This window comes from Phoxinus phoxinus (assembly GCF_949152265.1).
Source record: "Phoxinus phoxinus genome assembly, chromosome: 5".
In the NCBI taxonomy this organism is placed as follows: domain Eukaryota; kingdom Metazoa; phylum Chordata; class Actinopteri; order Cypriniformes; family Leuciscidae; genus Phoxinus; species Phoxinus phoxinus.
Window position 1 is genome coordinate 36227688 of NC_136880.1, and position 19074 is coordinate 36246761.

Genomic DNA, 19074 nt, shown 5'->3' on the forward strand with positions numbered 1-19074 from the left:
TTTTCATTTGCTCTCCCTCGTCTTCCGTCACCTTATTTCGATTTCATACGCGCCAAACATTCTAGGCCGCGATTTACTTTCACTCAAACAAACACTTCGAAAAACTACACTGTTAAAGCCCATTGAGAACTTTATTTTTAGGTAAGTGTGTGTTTTGTTATTTATTATTCAATTAAGCCGTCTAAAAGGAACGAAGGAAAAATCCTTCTCTCTGTCTCCAAGGCAGCAGGCTGTAAACTGAAAGCCCAGCAGTGCGGTGGGTGAGTCGCGCTCCTTACAATCATGATGTATTAGTTTATTAGGCGATATATGTGATTCAAGCTTTCTCGCTCGTCTCGAAAACAAAAAGGTCGTTGGTTAGAATCGTATTTTTGACTGTCCACTTTCATTTGAAGCTAACCGGGGATGTTGATGCACGGCCGGAGGAGCAGCCCGAGGGGCGATAGTGTTTGTGTTGCTGCTGATGATGATGAAGATGGCAGTATCAGCAGTATGATGAAGAGTGACTCCTTCTGCATGAATCAGTCCTTCCCCTCTGCACGCAACTGCAGTCTCACCCGCATGGACGCATCAGGTGGGCCACGCAGCTTCCACACCTGTGCCACAATGTGTGGACACGAAAAAGATTCTTATAATAACAACAATAAACTTTGTCAAAATCACAACAATACAGTATACAGCAGTAGTTGTTGACAGTGTTTCCACATGGAAGATCTTTTAAGAGTTGTTGCATAATGGTTAAGAAAACATTGAAAATATGATTATTGTGGTTGCTAAAGAGATTCTCTTCTAAAATAGTTTGCTCAACTCATGATTGGCTTACTTTTGTTCACCCTCATATTGTTCCAGAGCTAAGCTTTTTTTTCAGTGGAACAAAAAGATTTTAGTCAGAATGACCGCCTAACGTTAGTCACCATTCACTTCCAATGTGTTGGAAAAAAAATACACTGCTGGTCAAAAGTTTGGGTTGGTAAGATTTTCTTTGTTTTTAAAAGAAGTCTCTTACATGGAAGCTTGTTTCTGCCACGGGGAAGAAAAACTATTTAAAAGATAATTGTGACTTTTTTCCCTCACAATTTCTAGATCTTGCAATTCTGACTTTTTTTCTCGCAATTGTGAGATTATATCTCACAAATTATGAGAAAATGTCAGTCTTTTTCCCCTCAGAACTGGACCTTATAACTTGCAATACAGACTTGATATTACAAAGTGTAAGCTTGCTATTGCGAGAAAAAAGTTAGAATTGCGAGATCACAATTGTGAGAAAAAAGTCAGTATTGCCAGATATAAACCAGCAATTGTGTGGAAAAAAAGTTAGAATAGTGAGATAAAATGTTGCAATTACCTTTTTTATTTTTTTATTCTGTGGCAGAAACAAGCTTGCATACCCGTATGCTCATCCAGGCTGCATTTATTTGATATCAAATGATCAAATTATATTATTATAATTTAAAATGGCAATTTTCCTTTTTTTAAATATTTGTAATTCATTCCTGTGATGGCAAAGCTGAATTTTCAGCATCATTACTCCAGTCTTCAGTGTCACATGATCCTTCAGAATTATTCTAGTATGCTGATTTGGTGCTCAAGAAACATTTATTATCAATGATGAATCGAGAGTTCATAAGAACAGCATTTTTGGAAATAGAAATCTCTTGTGATATTTTAAATGTCTTTACTCTCACTTTTGATCAAATTAATGCATCCTTTTTGAGAAAAAGTATTAAGTTCTTTAAAAAAAACTTCCTAACCCCAAACTTTAGAATGGTGACTGAAGCTGTCATTCTGCCAAATATCTCCCTTTGCGTTCCACAGAAGAAAGAATTTCAAATGGGTTTAGAAAGGTGAGTATTTATTTTAAAAATTTTTTACTTGACTTGTTTCTTTTCCAAAAGGTGATTCTCATGTTGGTTCATCGGTGGCGATGAGGAATCTTCAGATTTCTGATCTGCATTGCTGCCAACCTGTGCCTCCGTCTTCAAATCAAGGATCTCCTGTGTTGGAGAACTCTCTGCTCAGACAGCTCATCTGTATCGCTCCAGAGAAGAGAGGCACAGCTCTCACCATCAACCCTAATAAAGCTGTCCTGTCCATTAACTGCACCACATCACAGGTATCAGACGGTTGTGCTCGTAAAAGCCCTTTTTCGAATTAAACAAAGGCCTACACTACATTATATTGGTAATGGGGATACTTCGCCTGATCTTTTAGCGGCACTATTATTCATAAAATTACTAAATTATGAAGGATTTCAATTATTTCTTTCTCTCTCTCTTTTTTGCAAGGTTTTGGATGCAAATGAACATGCTTGTAAGCTGTTTGATTGTGCATACAGTGATTTGATTGGCCGGAAGCTGAACTCTCTTCTAAGAGCCAATCAGACGCTAGTGGAAGTCCTGAAGGAGGAGACTCTGGATTCTGAAGGCAACCCTGTTGTTGTTTCTGCAAAAGTGGTATAAAACAACAATTCACTTAGCTGTCGCTCTACTTATTTGAGTCATGAATATATAATTTCCTCCATGCTGTACGTTTTGTCTTTAGCCGCTTTTCCATCGTCGAGCCGAACGGTTTCAGTTGTATTTCCACTTGAGCCTGGTATGGTACAGCCTGTTTACAACCCGTTCTCGGCCTGTAATTCTCAGTGCTGGAAGAATGCGTGTCGTCACCATTCGGGATTGTTCACTTGCCTGCTACCTGGCTACCAGTTTCTCTAGCTGGCTAAGTGTGCTATTTGATCAGCGTAAACACAAATTAATTATAAAATCAAAAGCATTTTACATCTATTTACATCACATATCGTATGTAATATCTCGCGTTAGCAAGGCAACGACTGATAATTTATTTAATTCCAAAAATCTCTGTTATCAGTCCCATAGTGGAAAATGAAACCATATCCATACCGACTGGACTGTATCCGCACGGAATGGAGTGATTAAGCAAAGAGAACGTTTTGGCCCGATGATGGAAAAGTGTCTTTTGACTCTGATCTCTGCTTTCATGCGCTGGATGTGAGCATCACGTACGGCTCTGGCTCATTCTCTCCACAGGTGACTGCAGTGAGTTTGACAGGAGCTGAGTTTCCCGTGTCTGTGTGGCTTCAGATACCGGAGCAGCAGCAGATCTTAGAGCTCCTGCTGGAGCGAGTGGAGAGAATCACGGCACACGTGACTTTCACTCAAAATGTGAGATTCATTCCCTTGTGAACTGAAAGGTTTACTTCTTAAGTTAAGCATTTGTAAGCATGATGTTGATCATTAGTGTTATTTTCAAAAGAGTTGAAATACACTACCGTTCAAAAGTTTTGGGGTCAGTAAGATATTTAAATAGTTTATCACTTTAATTCAGCAAGGATGCATAAATTGATCAAAAGTGACTTACACCGTGTCTACACCAGAAGCAAGTGACGCGACTAAAGCTAATAGAACCCATAATAATCTGTAATGCTGTCAACACTGGATGCGGTAAACTGTAAACAGTAAACTGTTGCCCCTTCTATTTCTGATGTAGCACGACTGATTTCAACATTGTTAATAAGAAATGTTTGTTGAGCAGCATATTAGAATGATTTCTGAAGGATCATGTGACATTAAAATAATGATGCTGAAAATTCAGCTTTGCCATTACAGTAATAAATTACATTTTAAAATGTATTCATATAGAAAACTGTTTTTTTTATTTTTTTATTTTATTGTATTTGAATTGAAATTTTTGTATCAAATAAATGCAACCTTTTGTCATCTCAAAAAATTCTTACTGACCCAAAACTTTTGGGGTGGGGTAGTGTAGTGTGCCATTGAAGAAAATTGTATTGTAAAGCTGCTGCTCAGTGGACCAGAAAAGTTCCAGCTCCTCCTACTGTTTCCTCAGGGCGGAGTCCTCAGTTGTGACGCCACTTTTGCCCATCTCTATGGTTACCACGCTGCTGAGGAGATGACTGGCCTGTCAATCATGTCTCTGATGCCATCTTTACAGATTCCCTTCCACTGCAGGACAACTCCCAAGGTCATGATCATAAAAAAATAAAATAAAAACTCTAGGGAAACGGTTGTCATTTTTGCAATTTCGTTTAATCGTGCTATTGACAACAAAAATAACAGTCTGAAGCTGAACTTTGATTGGTTCTGTCAAACCAGCATTGTGCAACAGTGTTATATTTGTATTTATTAATTTCTCATTTAAATTCATTTAATTTTTAGTCATTAAAAGAGCTTTTGTCACTTTTATTTATTTACTTTTAGATATTACTATTTAAGTTTTATTTATCCGTTTAGTTTTTGTTTGTTTTTTAGCAATTGTTGTGCTTCAACTTATTTCTGTTGGCTGCCAAGGCAAAATTTGGAATTTGCGTTTATTTTTTTTGCATCTACTATTTATATAAATAATTGATATATACAAGTGTTTTTAATAATTATTTATTTTTAATAACAATCCTATTGATTGAACAATTCACCTTGTTTCTTTTCTCTTTATCTCAGGTGTTGCGTATGCAGAGATTGTTTGTGAAAGCCAGGTCTGGTTTGGTGGTTCCAGCTTGTGTCCGCCTGCAGGCCGCTGTGTCCTGTGGAAGATCACCGCTCCAGATGAATGGATCAGCACATCCAGAACTTTCTGACGGTTCACTTCTAAGCTCTCGATGGCCCAACCAAACTCCTTCAGGTCAGTCCTCTCTCGTTCACTGCAGTGCATGCAGAGTTTTAGAACTGTTCGTTTTGTTGTGCTGCTTCAACAGACTGAAGCCACAAATTCAGTCAATCTTAAGTGTGTTGTGTCTCTTGCTTTCACATAAACAATTTGTTGTTGCAGATTTCTTAACTGTGAATCAGATTTCTCTATATGTGGGGATTTATTTATAACCCAAGGTTGATAGTTATAGTGCATTTCCAATACTTGGTCTGACATAAAGAAAATCTATACTATTGTTTCTTGTTGGCGTTTGTCCATCTAATTAAGAAAGTTGCTGATAAATGTAATTAGATCTAATATATTTCAATTCCATTTCAAATTGCTATTGATTTTCAGTATGATCAACACAGCGCACTCTTGTCCTGCAGGTGGTAAATCGTGTACGGGTGGTGTCCTGTCCACCAGCGCCGGTGTGCTGTACTCTGGGTCAGTGTGTGTGTTTGCTCCCAGTAGCTGTCTCCTGACGCTCCTGCCCAACGGCACCATTCACAGTCTCAACAACCCCTTCAGCTCTCTGCTGCTCGGATACAACAGCAGTCAGCTGCTTGGAAAGGTACAGATGCTCTGAAACATTCCCTTTTATTTGCTTTTTGGGGTCTGTAGAACCCTTTTAATAAAGATATGCTTAAAGGGATAGGTCACCCTAAAGTGAAAATTGTCATCACTTACTCACCCTCAGGTTGTTCCAAACCTGTATGAGTTTCTTTCTTCTGTTGAACACAAAATAAGATATTTTAAAGGATGTTGGTAACCAGACAGGTGACTGTAGCCATTGCCTTCCATAGTATTCATAGAAAGCAATGGCTACCGTGACCTGTCTGGTTACCAACTAGTCCTAGGTTTTTCGCCCGATCGAAACCAAACCAGTGCAGAAATATTCTCTGCAGTCTGAATATCAATAATTGAAAAGAAAAAAATATGAAATTGATTCATGGTTGCTAAGGGGGGCCAAAAAGTTTGAAGTCGGCGGGGCCACTTTTACAAAAATGGCTATAACTAAATTAGATTTTTTTTTCTCCAAAGTCAATCAATCTGAGGTCACAGTAAAAATAAATGCCCTTTATAAAGGTAATGCCCTCAGAGGAAATAACACAAATATGCACATTTAAGTGTCAAAGCTAATCCAACCTTTAAGCTGGTTTACATGCTAACAGCAAGCCTTTGCACCTGTGTAGAACGTCACATATCTGATACCAGCATTTTATGAGCGAGTTCGTGCTGCGGAACGAAGCGACCTGCCTGCATCTCATCCACGAGACACATCCATCCCCTCCGACAGCCACACAGGTAAAGGGACATGATGTGCTGTAAGGACACACACTTTAGCTTGTGATGCTGTTCTAAAATCCCCTCTCATCCTGTCTGCCTACTTCTCAGACCCCTGTAGATGTTCTGCTAGTGCTTACTGCCCCCCTAGCGATGTTCTAAACCTCACTACTGACATGCTCTCAACTAAGGACGACCAACAGGAGACGTGTAGTGAGTTCTTACTGTTATTGCTCATACACACACAAATTATATTGCTTTCCCTTACATTATTAGTTTTTTTATTTTACACATTTATTTTTTTCCTGTACTAATTTGAATGAGCGATTTTTATTGTAACTTCAATGTTGAATAAATTATTGCTGTTTTCATTATGTATTAACCAGTGTTTTGTCTCTGGATGATATGTGCAGATCCAAACACAGTGCTTGCTGGTGACAGTGTAATGGTGCATCTAGCCATGCGTAGGAGAGCGGGTCTTGGGAAAGGAAAGAGAATCTTTACTGGGACCATTGCTAAACTGGAGAAGGAGAACAATGTCCCATCAACCATGACCTCACCTGCTGTCACCTCCACACTGAATGGGTTAGATACCGTACTCCACTAAATCCTCTCATTTAGTTTTTGTTGATGTGCACAGCTTAATAGTGAATTTCTCAAAGCCTGTCAAAAATATATCCAGGTCATATTGTACTTATGAAACCCATTATTATATTACATTTTTGCAGATGTCATAGCAGTATTTGCTGCTTGTAATTTTTTTTGCGATTTAATTAAAAATAAGTTAAAATATTATTTTTCTATTGCATGTAGTTTACCATTATTGTCTTAATTATGAAAATTTCACTTTGTAGAATTTTTTTAATTTTCTTAATTGGCTATCAAAAATAAGCTTCTTTTTGAAGAATCAATTATATTTTATGAAATATGAACTGGGCGTGTCTTTGTGTGATTCCCACTTAAGCCTAAAAATATGTATCGTCTTTCTGTTCATGTCAAACAATAAGCACTCTTAAGACCTTATTCACAGCAGCTCCATCTTCGATTTTTAATGGGAATGAAAGCGAGTCTATGAGGGTACTTTTTATTTTAAGGCGTTTTTTTGGATTGTTCTGCTGATGAGCTTTTTAAAGCGGATGCCATTGAAAACGCAGCAAGTTTAACCCGGCTTACAGCCTTGCTTTCATACCTGTCATTGTGCTGCTCTGAATCAGCTCTATAGATCATAAAAGAAGACAATAGATGACTAGTGCAGATTTCCATGATTTGACATCGTTCTCTCTGTTTATCTCAGGTTGGATGACACTACAGAGCTTTGCGAGCAGATTGTGGATGTGACCAGTCAAGAGTCTGAGTCTGACTCTGCCAACTCTACCACTGCTCTGCTACAGACCTTTGCTCTGGTGGAGTCCCTGGAGGTCCACAGGATCTGCCCTTCTGCTATGGTTTCCGCTCAATGTGGCCCATTTGGGCGGCTCTTCACTGGGCGAGATTCTTCCAAGGCAGGCCAAAACTCAGATCGTAAAGGAGCTCCAGTAAAGTCCTGTGACTCTGTACCACATCCTGAACCTCACACGCAGGCCTGCCAGTGTTCAGAGGAGGCCCATCTTCAGGACTCCAGTTTTGAGGTGATTTCCCTAGGCAGTGGGTCGTCATCTGGGTTCTGTGAGCGGCTTGTGGGCGGTTCTGGTCCGGAAAAGATAGATGAGTCTCAGCAGGGGTGTCAGCTAGTGGAATCTTGCAGCACCTTTCTGGATTTGAACTCTAACGGAGATGTCATTGTTCATGCCATGTCAGAGATGGACCTGAACGACAGCATTGAGATCCCAAACGCACCTGTAGATCTTCACCATTCACTTACCTCATGTGACACTGCTGAGCTCCTGCGTACTCCTTCACCCTTTATTGTAGAGTCAGACACTGAAGCACAAGCTCAAGTCTGCCCTGAGCAAGAAGCAACACAAGGAACTGCCCCATCACCGAAAGAGCAAGAAAGGCAAGCAAGCCCTCAGCAAAAGACTCTAGAGCAACTGCCAAAAAATCATCTATCTAAAGTTCTGGAACAGTGGAATTCCTTTTCGGAACATGCCGTTGGCCGAGCTCTGGATCTCCGGAGGGGGAGGGGTGGAATGCTGTTGCCAGGCGACAATCCTGCCACCTCCACTCCGAAGAAAGTCAAGGTGAACTCTTCCATTCCAGAGGGCAGGATTCATGTGACGTGCTACAACAGAGAGGGAATGCCAATCGGTATGTCAACCTCTAGCTCTCCTGTTTTAATTATACTAGGAACACACAATGACCATATTGTGTAGAACTTTATATGATTGTTTTTGTTTTTAAAACCTTGCCATTAGTCTGGATAGGCCAATATTAGAAGCATTTAATGTCAATTACACTGCATTGAGTGGCCAACATTTTTTCTATAATGACTGATAAACTCTCCATAGCATTATACCGGTGATACTTTCATTTTTAGTATCTGTCTGCTGTCTTTTTTTTATACTGTAATTTTGAATGGCTAATTAGTGCCATCTTGCAAATTTAAATGATTAAAGTAGTGTGCCCCCCCCCCCCCCCAATATTAGTTTTATGGTGAACATTTTGATTTTAGATGGCTAGAAAGGCAGGAACTCTCAGCTAAAGGAAGAAAATATTGACATTGTCAACAAGACCTTTAAAAAAGAGGATATAGAGAATATTTTGAAACGTTGGGATTGGGAACTAAACGACATTGGAGTCCACTGACTTCCTTTCAATGCAAAATATCATCTTTTATTATCACCTTTAACAGTTTATTTGGTGATTTAATGATGACAGAATGTTTTTTTAATGAGCTATCCCTTAATGCCTGGAACACATTGTACGATTTTGAGCTATCCCAGACAAAAGATGGCCAATTGTGGCCATTTCTGTGGTTGTGCTTCCTAAACGGTGGTCCTACGTCATACAGTGAGAGCGGTTCAAAGACGGCCGTGTTCACTGTGGGTTTTTTCCCCCCTAAACCTAACTACGTACGTACCTGGGTCTCGTCTACAATCGACGTCCCCTAACGTCTTCAGTTGACGTTTAGTTTATACTCCAGCAAGTCTACAGTCGAGTCGACTTGAGCTGAGTTCCCTAACTCTAACTTGCTCCCCTAACTAACTAACTTGCTTGCTTCCTTAAACTGACCTGCTGTGCAGCAGTAAGAAACAGACGACTTCAGCAAATGTCCTTTAAATGCTTTAATCACGGCCAGGGGATCTCAGAGCAGTTCTCCAGAGAATCTCCCAAGAAGCAGCAAGGCCTGAGGATCTCAGACAAATTCCATTGAGAATCCCACCAGGAAAAAAAACACGGATACAACAGTTTTTATAGAATAGAGACAACAAATAAAATCATTGTGACTAACATGTCACCTTCAATATGATTGGTTCAATTGGAAAAGCAAACCCCCACTTTTTTTCCCTCTGTTACTGTCCTAGGCAAAATTATCTTGAAACATCAAAAAGAAGTGGAAAGTTTTAAGAGTTCAGTTGTTTGTTCAATCTGTCAATCAGACAGTATATTTTTGATATTGTCATGGTCAGCACTTCAGAATTTTCCATAGACACAAAGAACAGAACGTTTAGTACATTGTGTTTCAGAGTGTTAGAATGTTAGGTCTGAAAAAGGAAGTAAAGTTTATATGTTAGAAAAAACTTAAAACCACTTTCCTCAAGCTCCATTTACAAGATTGCAGGGGCGTAGCTAGGGGCCCCTCTGGCCACCCCTGTTGCGCAAGCATTTTGACGGCTTTAATAGCTGACTTTTTTTCGTTCAAAGAACCATGACACTGGCACAAAGCAATGGCAATGTTCACACTCCAGTTCAACTAAATTGTCACTTCACCTATTAATATGGAAAAAATAACAAGCCCACATATGCCTATATAATAAGTGGACATGGTGGCAACGCTGCAAATGCGTGCTTGGTGAAGCAGCTTTACGAGCATAAACAAAAACTGTGCTAAGTGAGACGCGAGCGCAACGGTCAAACATGTTCTTGAAGCGCATGTTTACATAGGAAAATAATGGAAAAGTATCCACCTGTATCTGGTGTGTGGTGTGCGCACTGGTGCCGTTGTACTGTGGCTGCAGTCGCATCATCCAAGTGGATGCTCACGCTGGTGGTGGTTGAGGAGAGACCCCGACATGACTGTAAAGCGCTTTGGGTGTACAGTAGTACATCTGAATAGCGCTATATAAATGCCTCATTCATTCAAAAGTAGTGCAATGGAATGGAAAAAAACCTTAAGGTTTAGCCAACAAAATTAACAAATATTACACATGGTTATACCCCTCACTCACTCACTCACACACACACACACACACACACACACACACACACACACACACACACACACACACACACACACACACACACACACACAGTGGCCTGTATTACCTGATGGCACAAAGAAATGCATACCCATTTGCATTTGTTCATATAAATGAACACGCGTTTGCATTTTTAATAACGTTAAATAAAAACGTTTAAACATTATTTTGCGATGTTTACTAACAACTATAAGCCGTTTACTCTGTGCTGTTTTTGAGATGGAGTCACATGAAATCAGTTTTGTGTTCCATTCCACATCCGTTTTAAGGTAGCCTATTACACGCAAACTATACACAATTGCAATTTGCATGTTAAAGTGATTTTCTCTAGATTTGAAGCTGGATTTTTTTTTTTTTCACCTTAATAAAATCACTGGGCCTTAACTGGCCACCCCTGGAAAAAGGTTCTGGCTACATCCTTGCAAAATTGACATGCCAAGTAGGCCTCTTTTCCCTAAACATGACCGCATCCAATTCTCCTCTTTCGCTTCCTCCTATTTTTTTTTTCAGCGCACATAAAAACCACAATTGCCAAGTGCAATTCATCTTGCTCTATTAGTTTACCACTAGCATATGCGGATGACGTTTTATTCTTCTATACTAACTTGGGTCGTAGCCTACGATTCAATAAGTGTCATCATCGTACAGTCTACATGCATGTCGTACTGAAGTTTATTAGATCCACATCATACAGTGTGATTTGCAATGATCTTATAGGATTTGCCGAAATCGCACAGTCTGTAACGTCTGTGACAGGTAAACCACAAGTGAGATAATAAAGTAATATAAACTCCAATCAACATTTCTTATCCATTTATTTATTTGACAAGTAGTCGTGTAATAAGCAGGATATTGTAGTCATTATCGCAAAATAAAGCCCTTCAGGGTGAACCTTGCCTGGGCTTATTCTGTGATAATGACTGTACGTTATCTCTTACTGTACTTCATTTTTCCATTTCACACTGTGTACTCTTTCTGTATGCCATGTTTCTAAAGCACCATCCATCTTTTCTACAGTACATTTATGATGTTTTAGTGCATGAATCCAACTGATAAAGTGTTCATTTTCAGCATCTCTTTCTCACTCTGTGTAGAGGTGCAGTGTGATGTGCGATGGGTGTCCGTGTCCAGCGGCAGCTCTCTGGTCTGTCTATGGCTGAGTGGGAGTCATCTCTTGCTCCACCACCAGGAGGCGCTACAGAGCACAACGTGTCCCACAGTGAGGACAGGAGCCCCAGAACAGGAGGCCTTTGCCTGCAGCCTTGCTGAGGTGATCTGCACGAGTATTTAATCTAGAAGACAGGCTTTAAAAAGCTATTTTTTTTAAGCAACTCCTGTTTTCTCGTTTAGGCAATTCGGTCAGATCCTTTGCATTCTTCTGTGGACCTGGAGCATTCCGGAGCATGTGAGGGTTATTTTGAGGAAAACTACCGCCCACTGCGCTCTATTGGAAAGGGAGCCTTCGGCTTTGTCTGGCTCGCTTCAAGACGGAAATGTGGACAGGAAGTCAGTGACACTCTTTCTGCGCTCACTGCTGTCCATGCACTCATATTTATCCGGTTGAGAGATAATAACCTGATAATGTTGACGTCAGTTGTTCAAACCTTAGACAGGGTTCTTTAAAGAGGATGTTTACACACTGAGTCAGTGTCATTGCTGTAGGGTCCATTCAATGTTTTATGGACAATTATATGAGCTGCTGAAGAGATGTTGAATTTATTATCTCTCACTTCAATTTCAGGTGGTTGTGAAATTCATTAGGAAAAGTGCGGTGGTGAGTGAATGCTGGGTGGATGATCCTGATCTGGGCCGGATCAGTCAGGAAGTGGCCATACTGGTTCGTTTGCAACATCCTAATATCGTGAAGGTACACTCAGAGAACTGTTTTTGACTATATATTGAATATGGTTTTTGCCAAAATAAAATGATGAAACATAGCTCCTGCTTAAAGAAATTGGCCATTTAAAGTGTCATGAACCCACCCTGTTTTAGCCTGGTCGTTCACACCTCAGATTTGAAAAGAACTCCAAAAATTGGGCATTTTAACAAGCATTAAAACACAGACCTGAAGCACACTCATTATTAAAATATGAGTGGATAAAAAAACAAGAAACAGAGTTGGGGGAATAAAGAATAATTTTTGGTCTACATTATTATCAGAATAATCCATCATGTCATCGTGTTCATGATCAGACGTACCGCTGTATCAGTGTCCTTATCTGCACACACATAGACTATTTCATTAGAAGAAGACATGGTTCATGATTGGAGCAGGAGAGTATGAGAAATGTACGTAAAAACTTGAAACACTTGTTCTGGTCCGGATATGAACTGTGATCTGCGTTGCAGTGCTCCACACAGAAACTTCTCTCATCCGCGCTCCGCATGCAGTTACAAATTAAATATTGTTAGTCATATTTTTTGTATTGGTAGTCAAATTGCAGTTCTGATATCATTATGGGGAAAATGCAAACAACACTACTATTTCTATCCAAACACAAAGCTGAACAGGCAGAGGTGAACGAACAGCGCCAAACCGGTCTTGTCACATTTTAATTCTCCGCTGTAATGCGATCTCATGCATAATAAAGTACAGTCAATAAAACCAACTTCCTTGGTTTTATTGTGATGAAACATTGTGACTTATTTGAAGAAACATTGTGACTTAATTGAAAATACATTTTTTACTGTACTTATCGAATTTAAAAAAAATACTTCTCTAATTTTTTTTATTCTGCACATATGGTATATAATGACATTTATAATGTTACAAAAGATTTCTATTTCACATAAATGAACATTTAATTAATCAAAGAATCCTGAGAAAATGCAATCATTATTATAGCACGTTCACTGTAGTTTTTTCTGCAGGTGCTGGAGGTGTTTGAGAATGAGGGATTCTTCCAAATGGTCATGCAGAAACATGGGGACGGACTAGACCTGTTTGAGTTTATCGACATGCAGCCTAGACTGGACGAGCCTCTTGCCAGCTACATCTTCAGACAGGTGAGAAACAGGCTATGAGAACTTTTTAGCACAAAGTAGATGTGTTGGTAGCCAGTAGTCCTATAATATTCTGATGTGAGATCTGGAGTAAAGTTTTATTGAATATATTTCATACACTTTTACCTGATACTTCTGTATGTGTCTGTACGCAGTTGGTAGCCGCAGTGAGTTACCTGCGGGGCAAAAGAGTGCTTCACAGGGACATAAAGGATGAAAATATCATCATAAACTCCAACTTTCATGTCCAGCTGATCGACTTTGGCTCAGCTGCCCTGCTGGAACCCAGAAAACTTTTCTACGTCTTCTGTGGCACTCTGGAGTACTGCTCACCAGAGGTGCTTCAGGGAAACCCGTATGTACTGAAACATCAGACAGCCCGTCTCAGTTCCATCTGTGTGTCTTAGCTTAATGAGGACCGAATAGAGGATAGGATCAGGTGGTTAAGGGTGTGAGAAGGGTAACATATGGGTTATGTATTCATATCTGTAAAAAGAGCCACACATTAACTTCACAGGACAACTGATATCACTAAGATATCAACATTGGGGAAAAAACATTGCCCTTAAAGTCAACATTAAATCAAAATTGATTGATTTACTTTTAATAATGTTATTGTGCATGATTCATGAAAGCAGGTCTTTATTAATTCTCCCTCAATAAAAATGTAGTAACTTTAAATTACTTACTAAAAAAATCCTGTTTGGATATTGAAATGGGTTTGCATAATCTGCTTAACTTAGAAATATGCAACATCACAAGTAAAGCAAGGTTGTGAAATTAATTTGTAAGTTGTTTTTAAGCCCATGTAGGTGAATGTTTAGAAGGCTTTAACAAATCAAATTGACACCTTAAAGTCAGAAGTTGTGATTAGTCTTTTGCTTATTGTAATGTATATCCAGGTGAAATGGCTTCTGGAACAAGAATAAATGTAGGTCGGGACTTGATTCAGTCCATCAATAATTGATTGGATAGTTGTGGTCTGCTATTGCTGTGATCTCAAGATGAAGGGGAAGTTATTTCTCTTAAAGATTATGAGGACACATAAATTAAATGTGAACGAATTGATGATTTATAAAAAAAAATGTTATGTGACTAAGTGATAACTTTAAAATGACGAGAATACAATCTTGCATAAATGCGTGTCCACTCATCTGTGCTTGCATTTAAAGGTGAAATATGAGACCGCAAGTTCCATGTTTCATTGATGTTTTTGATGCATTTAGATACGAGGGCCCAGAGCTGGAGATGTGGTCTCTAGGAGTGCTCTTATACACCTTACTATTCAGTGAAAACCCATTTTGCAGTGTGGAAGAAACCCTGCAGGCCCGACTCCACCCTCCATGCCAGATTTCTACAGGTTTGAAGATTTGCTTCATCACAGCAATAAGGATCAACTAGACACGTGACAAATTCTGCAAATTGTGGCTTTATTACTGTACAACCTGTTGCTTCTTGTTGTAGAGTTGTATGCACTGTTGGCTGGTCTTTTGCACCCAGTGGTTGATCAGAGAATGAATCTAGAGGAGCTCTTGGAGTCACAGTGGATACAGCAACCCATAAATCTAGCAGAGTACTCGTGGGGAGAGGTCTTTCCCTCCAGCAACGGTATTGCTTTTAGTTTATTTCTATATTGTGGCCTTTTATGCTACCAAAAAGATAATATTCAGCTCAGTCAAACATATTTTAACTTTAAATCCAATGCTACAGGTTTCATACGATATACGATTTTATCTCAGAATCCACAGAGCATGTGGACTCCAACTCGTCATGTGTGCACCGAGCAGACATCCTCTACCTGGACCCCGAAAACAACCTTGAAGACACTCCTTTAGAAGATGAAGATGAGGAGGAGGATGAGGAGCAGAGGAGAACCATGGCGGCGCTGCAGTCCGAGCTGCTGAAATACCTCACCGACGAGTGAGGAACTGTTGTGAAAAACACTAATGCGTTCTGGCCAACTAATTATGACATTACATCTAATGTCACCATGAACACTAATGCACAATCTCTGCAGAACTCTCCGTCCACCTGCTGCTGGCCTCCTTGATGATACCAGTCCGTCCAAAGAGCAAAAGCAAAGTGTGACTGGGAATGGAAGCAATCTGTGTTGCTAAGAAACAGTTTTATCTCTGTGTTTGGTGAAGGAGTAGGAGTGTATGTATCAAACGTGTTGTGTATTTCAACTTTCATAGGTTTAAAACATGGTATTCTGAGATGTAGAAAGTTTCTTGCTGTTTGTTGTAATGGTGTTGAGCACAAGGATTGTCCTATTAAAACATATGGCACACGTGCTAGACCTGGATGAGGGTTACCTGAGCTTTAAGATATTTGTTATTAGGCCTTTCAGGTTTTTAAAAATATTTTTAGGTTGGTTTTTAACCTTTTTAAATAATGAATATATTAATTATTTTTAACATTGCAATATTTATCTTGTGAATAAATTATTGGCATCATTTCAGTTTGCTTTGGCTGTCTGTTACTGTTATTATTTTTAATTGCTCACAGGCTTTGTAAAGCCTCTATCAAATGTTACTGTCACGGGAATTTTCAATAAAAATGATTGCAGTTTATAATAACGTCTTCTATTGAAATATCCGGAACTTTTGAGCTCTGGCTGTTGTTGCAGCGCGGGTGTATTTTGACGCGGCACAGATATGGGTACGCATGTTTGCAGAAAACTGGTGAGGAAGAAATGCTAAAATAAATTTAACACATTATCATGGCATGACACTCGATTGAATGTTCAACAGCTGATAAGAAACTGTCGCGATGCAGCCAACTGCAACTTTGTATCAAGCAGATTCCGGGAACTAGAGTAACAATTGTGATGAATCTGATTTTTAAAATGGTCTAATAGCTTATTTAACATTTTAACCGTTTATGTGATTGCTAAAAAATCTGGATATCCTAACACAACGTTAAAACTAAAAATAGTTTTGCAAGAAACGTCTGCCCTCGATGATTAGAAGTGCAAGGTCACAATCATTCATTCATCTAAAACTTCTCTCATTGTTTTAGCTAAATTGATTAAAAAATAATGTATAGCCCCTCAACCGTTACAGCATCTCAACATACACATATAAGGCAAGGGAGACTGGGGCTAAAAGTAAAGTTAATCCTGAGAAAAGCTGATGTATTGTTCCAAATATATTTATCCCTGGTTTTTGCAGACCAGGCTTAAGCCTAGTCTTAGACTAAATTGAATGTTTGAGCTGTTTTAACTAAAAGCAATTTGCACTATATCTTAAAATGTCAGTGCCATTGTTTTGTCTCAAGATGCACACCAGTAATGTTTTTTCTAAGGCATGTTTATAAAGTCTACTTAAATGTCCTAATTTTAAAAAAGGCCCAAACAATCGTGGTTTAATCTACACCCTGTCTGTGAAACCAGGCCTCATATTTATTGTCCTAACACTTTACTGAATTGAACAGCATTTGCTTCCTCTCTCTGTGTCTCAGCTGGTGCAATGGATGTGGAGATGGCGTGTTTGTCCTGTGGCTGCGAGCAGAGGTCACATGCCGTTCTGCACCACGCAAGAGCCCCATCACGTGAATCCATCTCGCACCGGTCAGGTCACCCACAGTCCTGTGGCCCAGCTCACTCTGTCCTCTTTGCTTGAGATAGGCTTCTCAGAAACTCAAGCCGAGGAGATGCATGAAGGTGCAACGAAGAGCCGTGGGAAACATGTTCCGTCTGTTCTGACAGCACTGTTGCTCCTGGGATTAAATCCCTCCAGTATCCTGAAAGTAATGCAAAAGTGTCCAGAGGTATATTCACTTAAAGGTGCAGACTTAAAGCAGCGCATCAATCATCTGAGGAAGATGGGATTGTTAGAAGGTGATGCATCTTTTCATTACTTTTTTATTTCAAATAAATTCTGTTCTTTTGAACCTTCAAAGTCAGTTTCCACAAAAATATTGAGCAGCGCAACTGTTTTCATCATTGATAATAGTAAGAAATGTTTCTTGAGCACCAAATCAGCATATTAGATTGATTTGCGAAGGATCATGTGACACTGAAGACTGGAGTAATGCTGAAAATTCAGCTTTGCCATCACAGGATTAAATTATATTGTAAACATGTTCAAATTTAAAACAATTACTTTAATAATATTTAGCTTTACTGTTTTATTGTATTTTTGATCAAATAAAGGCAGCCTTGGTGAGAATAAGAGTCTTTTTATTAAAATATTTTATTATAATTCTATTGACTCCAAACTTTAGAACGGTGGTGTGAAATGTGAAACATTATTTGTAAAATGTTTACTTTGTATCAAGTAATATTTTTCCTTATTAAAATAAAAGATAAACTTTATTAATTAATTCAACTGATTTATTTGTGTTGATCATTTTATGATACATATTGTTCTAAAGCATTTTAAACCTTAAACTTACATTGCAAGTAAGGAGAATTATCTCAAAATTTTGATTTCTCTCAAAATTAAACGCTAATTTCTAATTCTAATAACGCTTATTCTTTATTTTTTTGTGAGATTTATTTTAGGCATTTTTTTCCTTTATTGAGATAGGACAGTAAAGGAGAGAGGGATGGGGGGTTGCCTGCATGTCAGAGCACTGCCCACAAGGCTATTGTCTCAGACTGTTAATTTATTTATTTCTCATTGTTAAAATACATTTTGGGAAAAAAAATTGATGACCCCAGTTTGAAAGCCAGTCAAGTTGAAATCTGTCTGAAATCTGTCCACAGGCAGTCTGCAGAGGATGATCAGTCATTACCCCAAGATCATGGTCCTGCCTATCAAGAGGGTAAAAATGGTGTCCCGATTGCTCAAAGAAAAATGCCTCTTCACCGCCCAACAGGTCACAGACATCCTCAGAGACTCACCTGAGGTTTTAGAGGAGGATTTGGTCCAGCTGGAGTACAAATTTCAGGTACGGCAGGTATCTGTAAGTTTAAACCATTCTTCACTAAAAGTTTCCCTTGCTCTGATGACATAGTACACTACATAATAGCAGAATTTGGATTTTTGGGTAAACTATCCTTGTAAATAGTTTTCTTGTGACTGTTGCGGCTCATTGAAGTTGGCATTAACAGAGGGCAGTGTTTGTTTTATAGTAGTTGCAAACTGACTCACAGCTTGTTCCCGCAGTATGCATATTTCCGTATGGGTGTGCGGCAGGCAGAGATGTTGAAGGCGAAGGTGTTCAGGATGTCTCTGTCTGAGCTGCGGTGTCGTCACTGTTTTCTGGAGCGGAGGGGACTGTACCAGACGCCAGACAAGAAGGGCCAAACACTCATCGTCAACCCCCCGCTCAACGACGTCCTCTGCGTCTCAGAGGAAACCTACCTGACGCAGGTCGCCATGGCAACTGTAGAGGAGTTCCATGTTTTTCGCAAACTGATGACGAGAGAGCAGGACGAAGAAGGGAAGGAGGACGAGTACAGCAGTGATGAGGACGAGGAGTTAGGGGAGGATAAAGAAGATGATGATGATGATGATGATGACGGACAGCACAGGAGGAAGCATCACTGGAACACTGGTTACAAGAAGGACAGGAAATGAGGCATTTTGTATAAAAAATTCAAAATGAATAAACTTTTTCACTCAGCAAAATTCACCAATGTTTTTTTCTTTATGAGTGATGCATGATGGTATCAGTTTTGCATAAAACAACTATTATTTGTTTACGGACACGGTGGTCATGCCAACATTGTTGTATATTATTTGTTTGTTTAACCCTCCATCTCATTTATTGCTATATAAGCTTTTAGTTCCGGATATGAGGTGCATAGTAGTGT

The 19074-nt window shown here is 39.3% G+C and overlaps 2 protein-coding genes across 3 annotated transcripts; both read left to right on the plus strand.

Annotated features, from left to right (window-relative positions):
* Nucleotides 1–29: 29 nt before the first annotated feature.
* pask (PAS domain containing serine/threonine kinase) lies at nucleotides 30–15883 on the plus strand. 2 transcript variants are annotated; one of them, XM_079613842.1, is made up of 22 exons: nucleotides 30–141; nucleotides 223–260; nucleotides 396–574; nucleotides 1896–2113; nucleotides 2286–2453; nucleotides 3048–3182; nucleotides 3868–4002; nucleotides 4476–4656; nucleotides 5052–5236; nucleotides 5859–5970; nucleotides 6061–6162; nucleotides 6363–6534; nucleotides 7244–8196; nucleotides 11402–11577; nucleotides 11658–11813; nucleotides 12049–12174; nucleotides 13179–13313; nucleotides 13466–13665; nucleotides 14537–14670; nucleotides 14775–14918; nucleotides 15050–15230; nucleotides 15328–15883. In XM_079613842.1, exons 3-22 carry the CDS (start codon nucleotides 406–408, stop codon nucleotides 15425–15427), a joined length of 3882 nt encoding a protein of 1293 aa, XP_079469968.1. In that variant the 5' UTR covers nucleotides 30–141; nucleotides 223–260; nucleotides 396–405; the 3' UTR covers nucleotides 15428–15883. The 2 variants fall into 2 exon arrangements, with proteins under 2 accessions (XP_079469968.1, XP_079469967.1); XM_079613841.1 differs by having other exon boundaries at nucleotides 30–260.
* Nucleotides 15781–18891, plus strand: mterf4 (mitochondrial transcription termination factor 4). The gene is made up of 4 exons (XM_079613902.1): nucleotides 15781–15994; nucleotides 16773–17151; nucleotides 18022–18206; nucleotides 18425–18891. Exons 1-4 carry the CDS (start codon nucleotides 15968–15970, stop codon nucleotides 18836–18838), a joined length of 1005 nt encoding a protein of 334 aa, XP_079470028.1. The 5' UTR covers nucleotides 15781–15967; the 3' UTR covers nucleotides 18839–18891.
* The last annotated feature ends 183 nt before the right edge of the window (nucleotides 18892–19074 follow it).

Bases quoted from the DNA above. Each gene is read 5' to 3' on its own strand.
- pask (XM_079613841.1), top strand. From the start codon at position 406: ATGTTGATGCACGGCCGGAGGAGCAGCCCGAGGGGCGATAGTGTTTGT. The intron at 5,971-6,060 runs GTAAAGGGACAT...CCTACTTCTCAG, and splicing joins CCCCTCCGACAGCCACACAG to ACCCCTGTAGATGTTCTGCT. The intron at 13,666-14,536 runs GTATGTACTGAA...TGATGCATTTAG, and splicing joins GAGGTGCTTCAGGGAAACCC to ATACGAGGGCCCAGAGCTGG.
- mterf4 (XM_079613902.1), top strand. From the start codon at position 15,968: ATGGGTACGCATGTTTGCAGAAAACTG. The intron at 17,152-18,021 runs GTGATGCATCTT...ATCTGTCCACAG, and splicing joins GAAGATGGGATTGTTAGAAG to GCAGTCTGCAGAGGATGATC. The intron at 18,207-18,424 runs GTACGGCAGGTA...TTGTTCCCGCAG, and splicing joins AGCTGGAGTACAAATTTCAG to TATGCATATTTCCGTATGGG.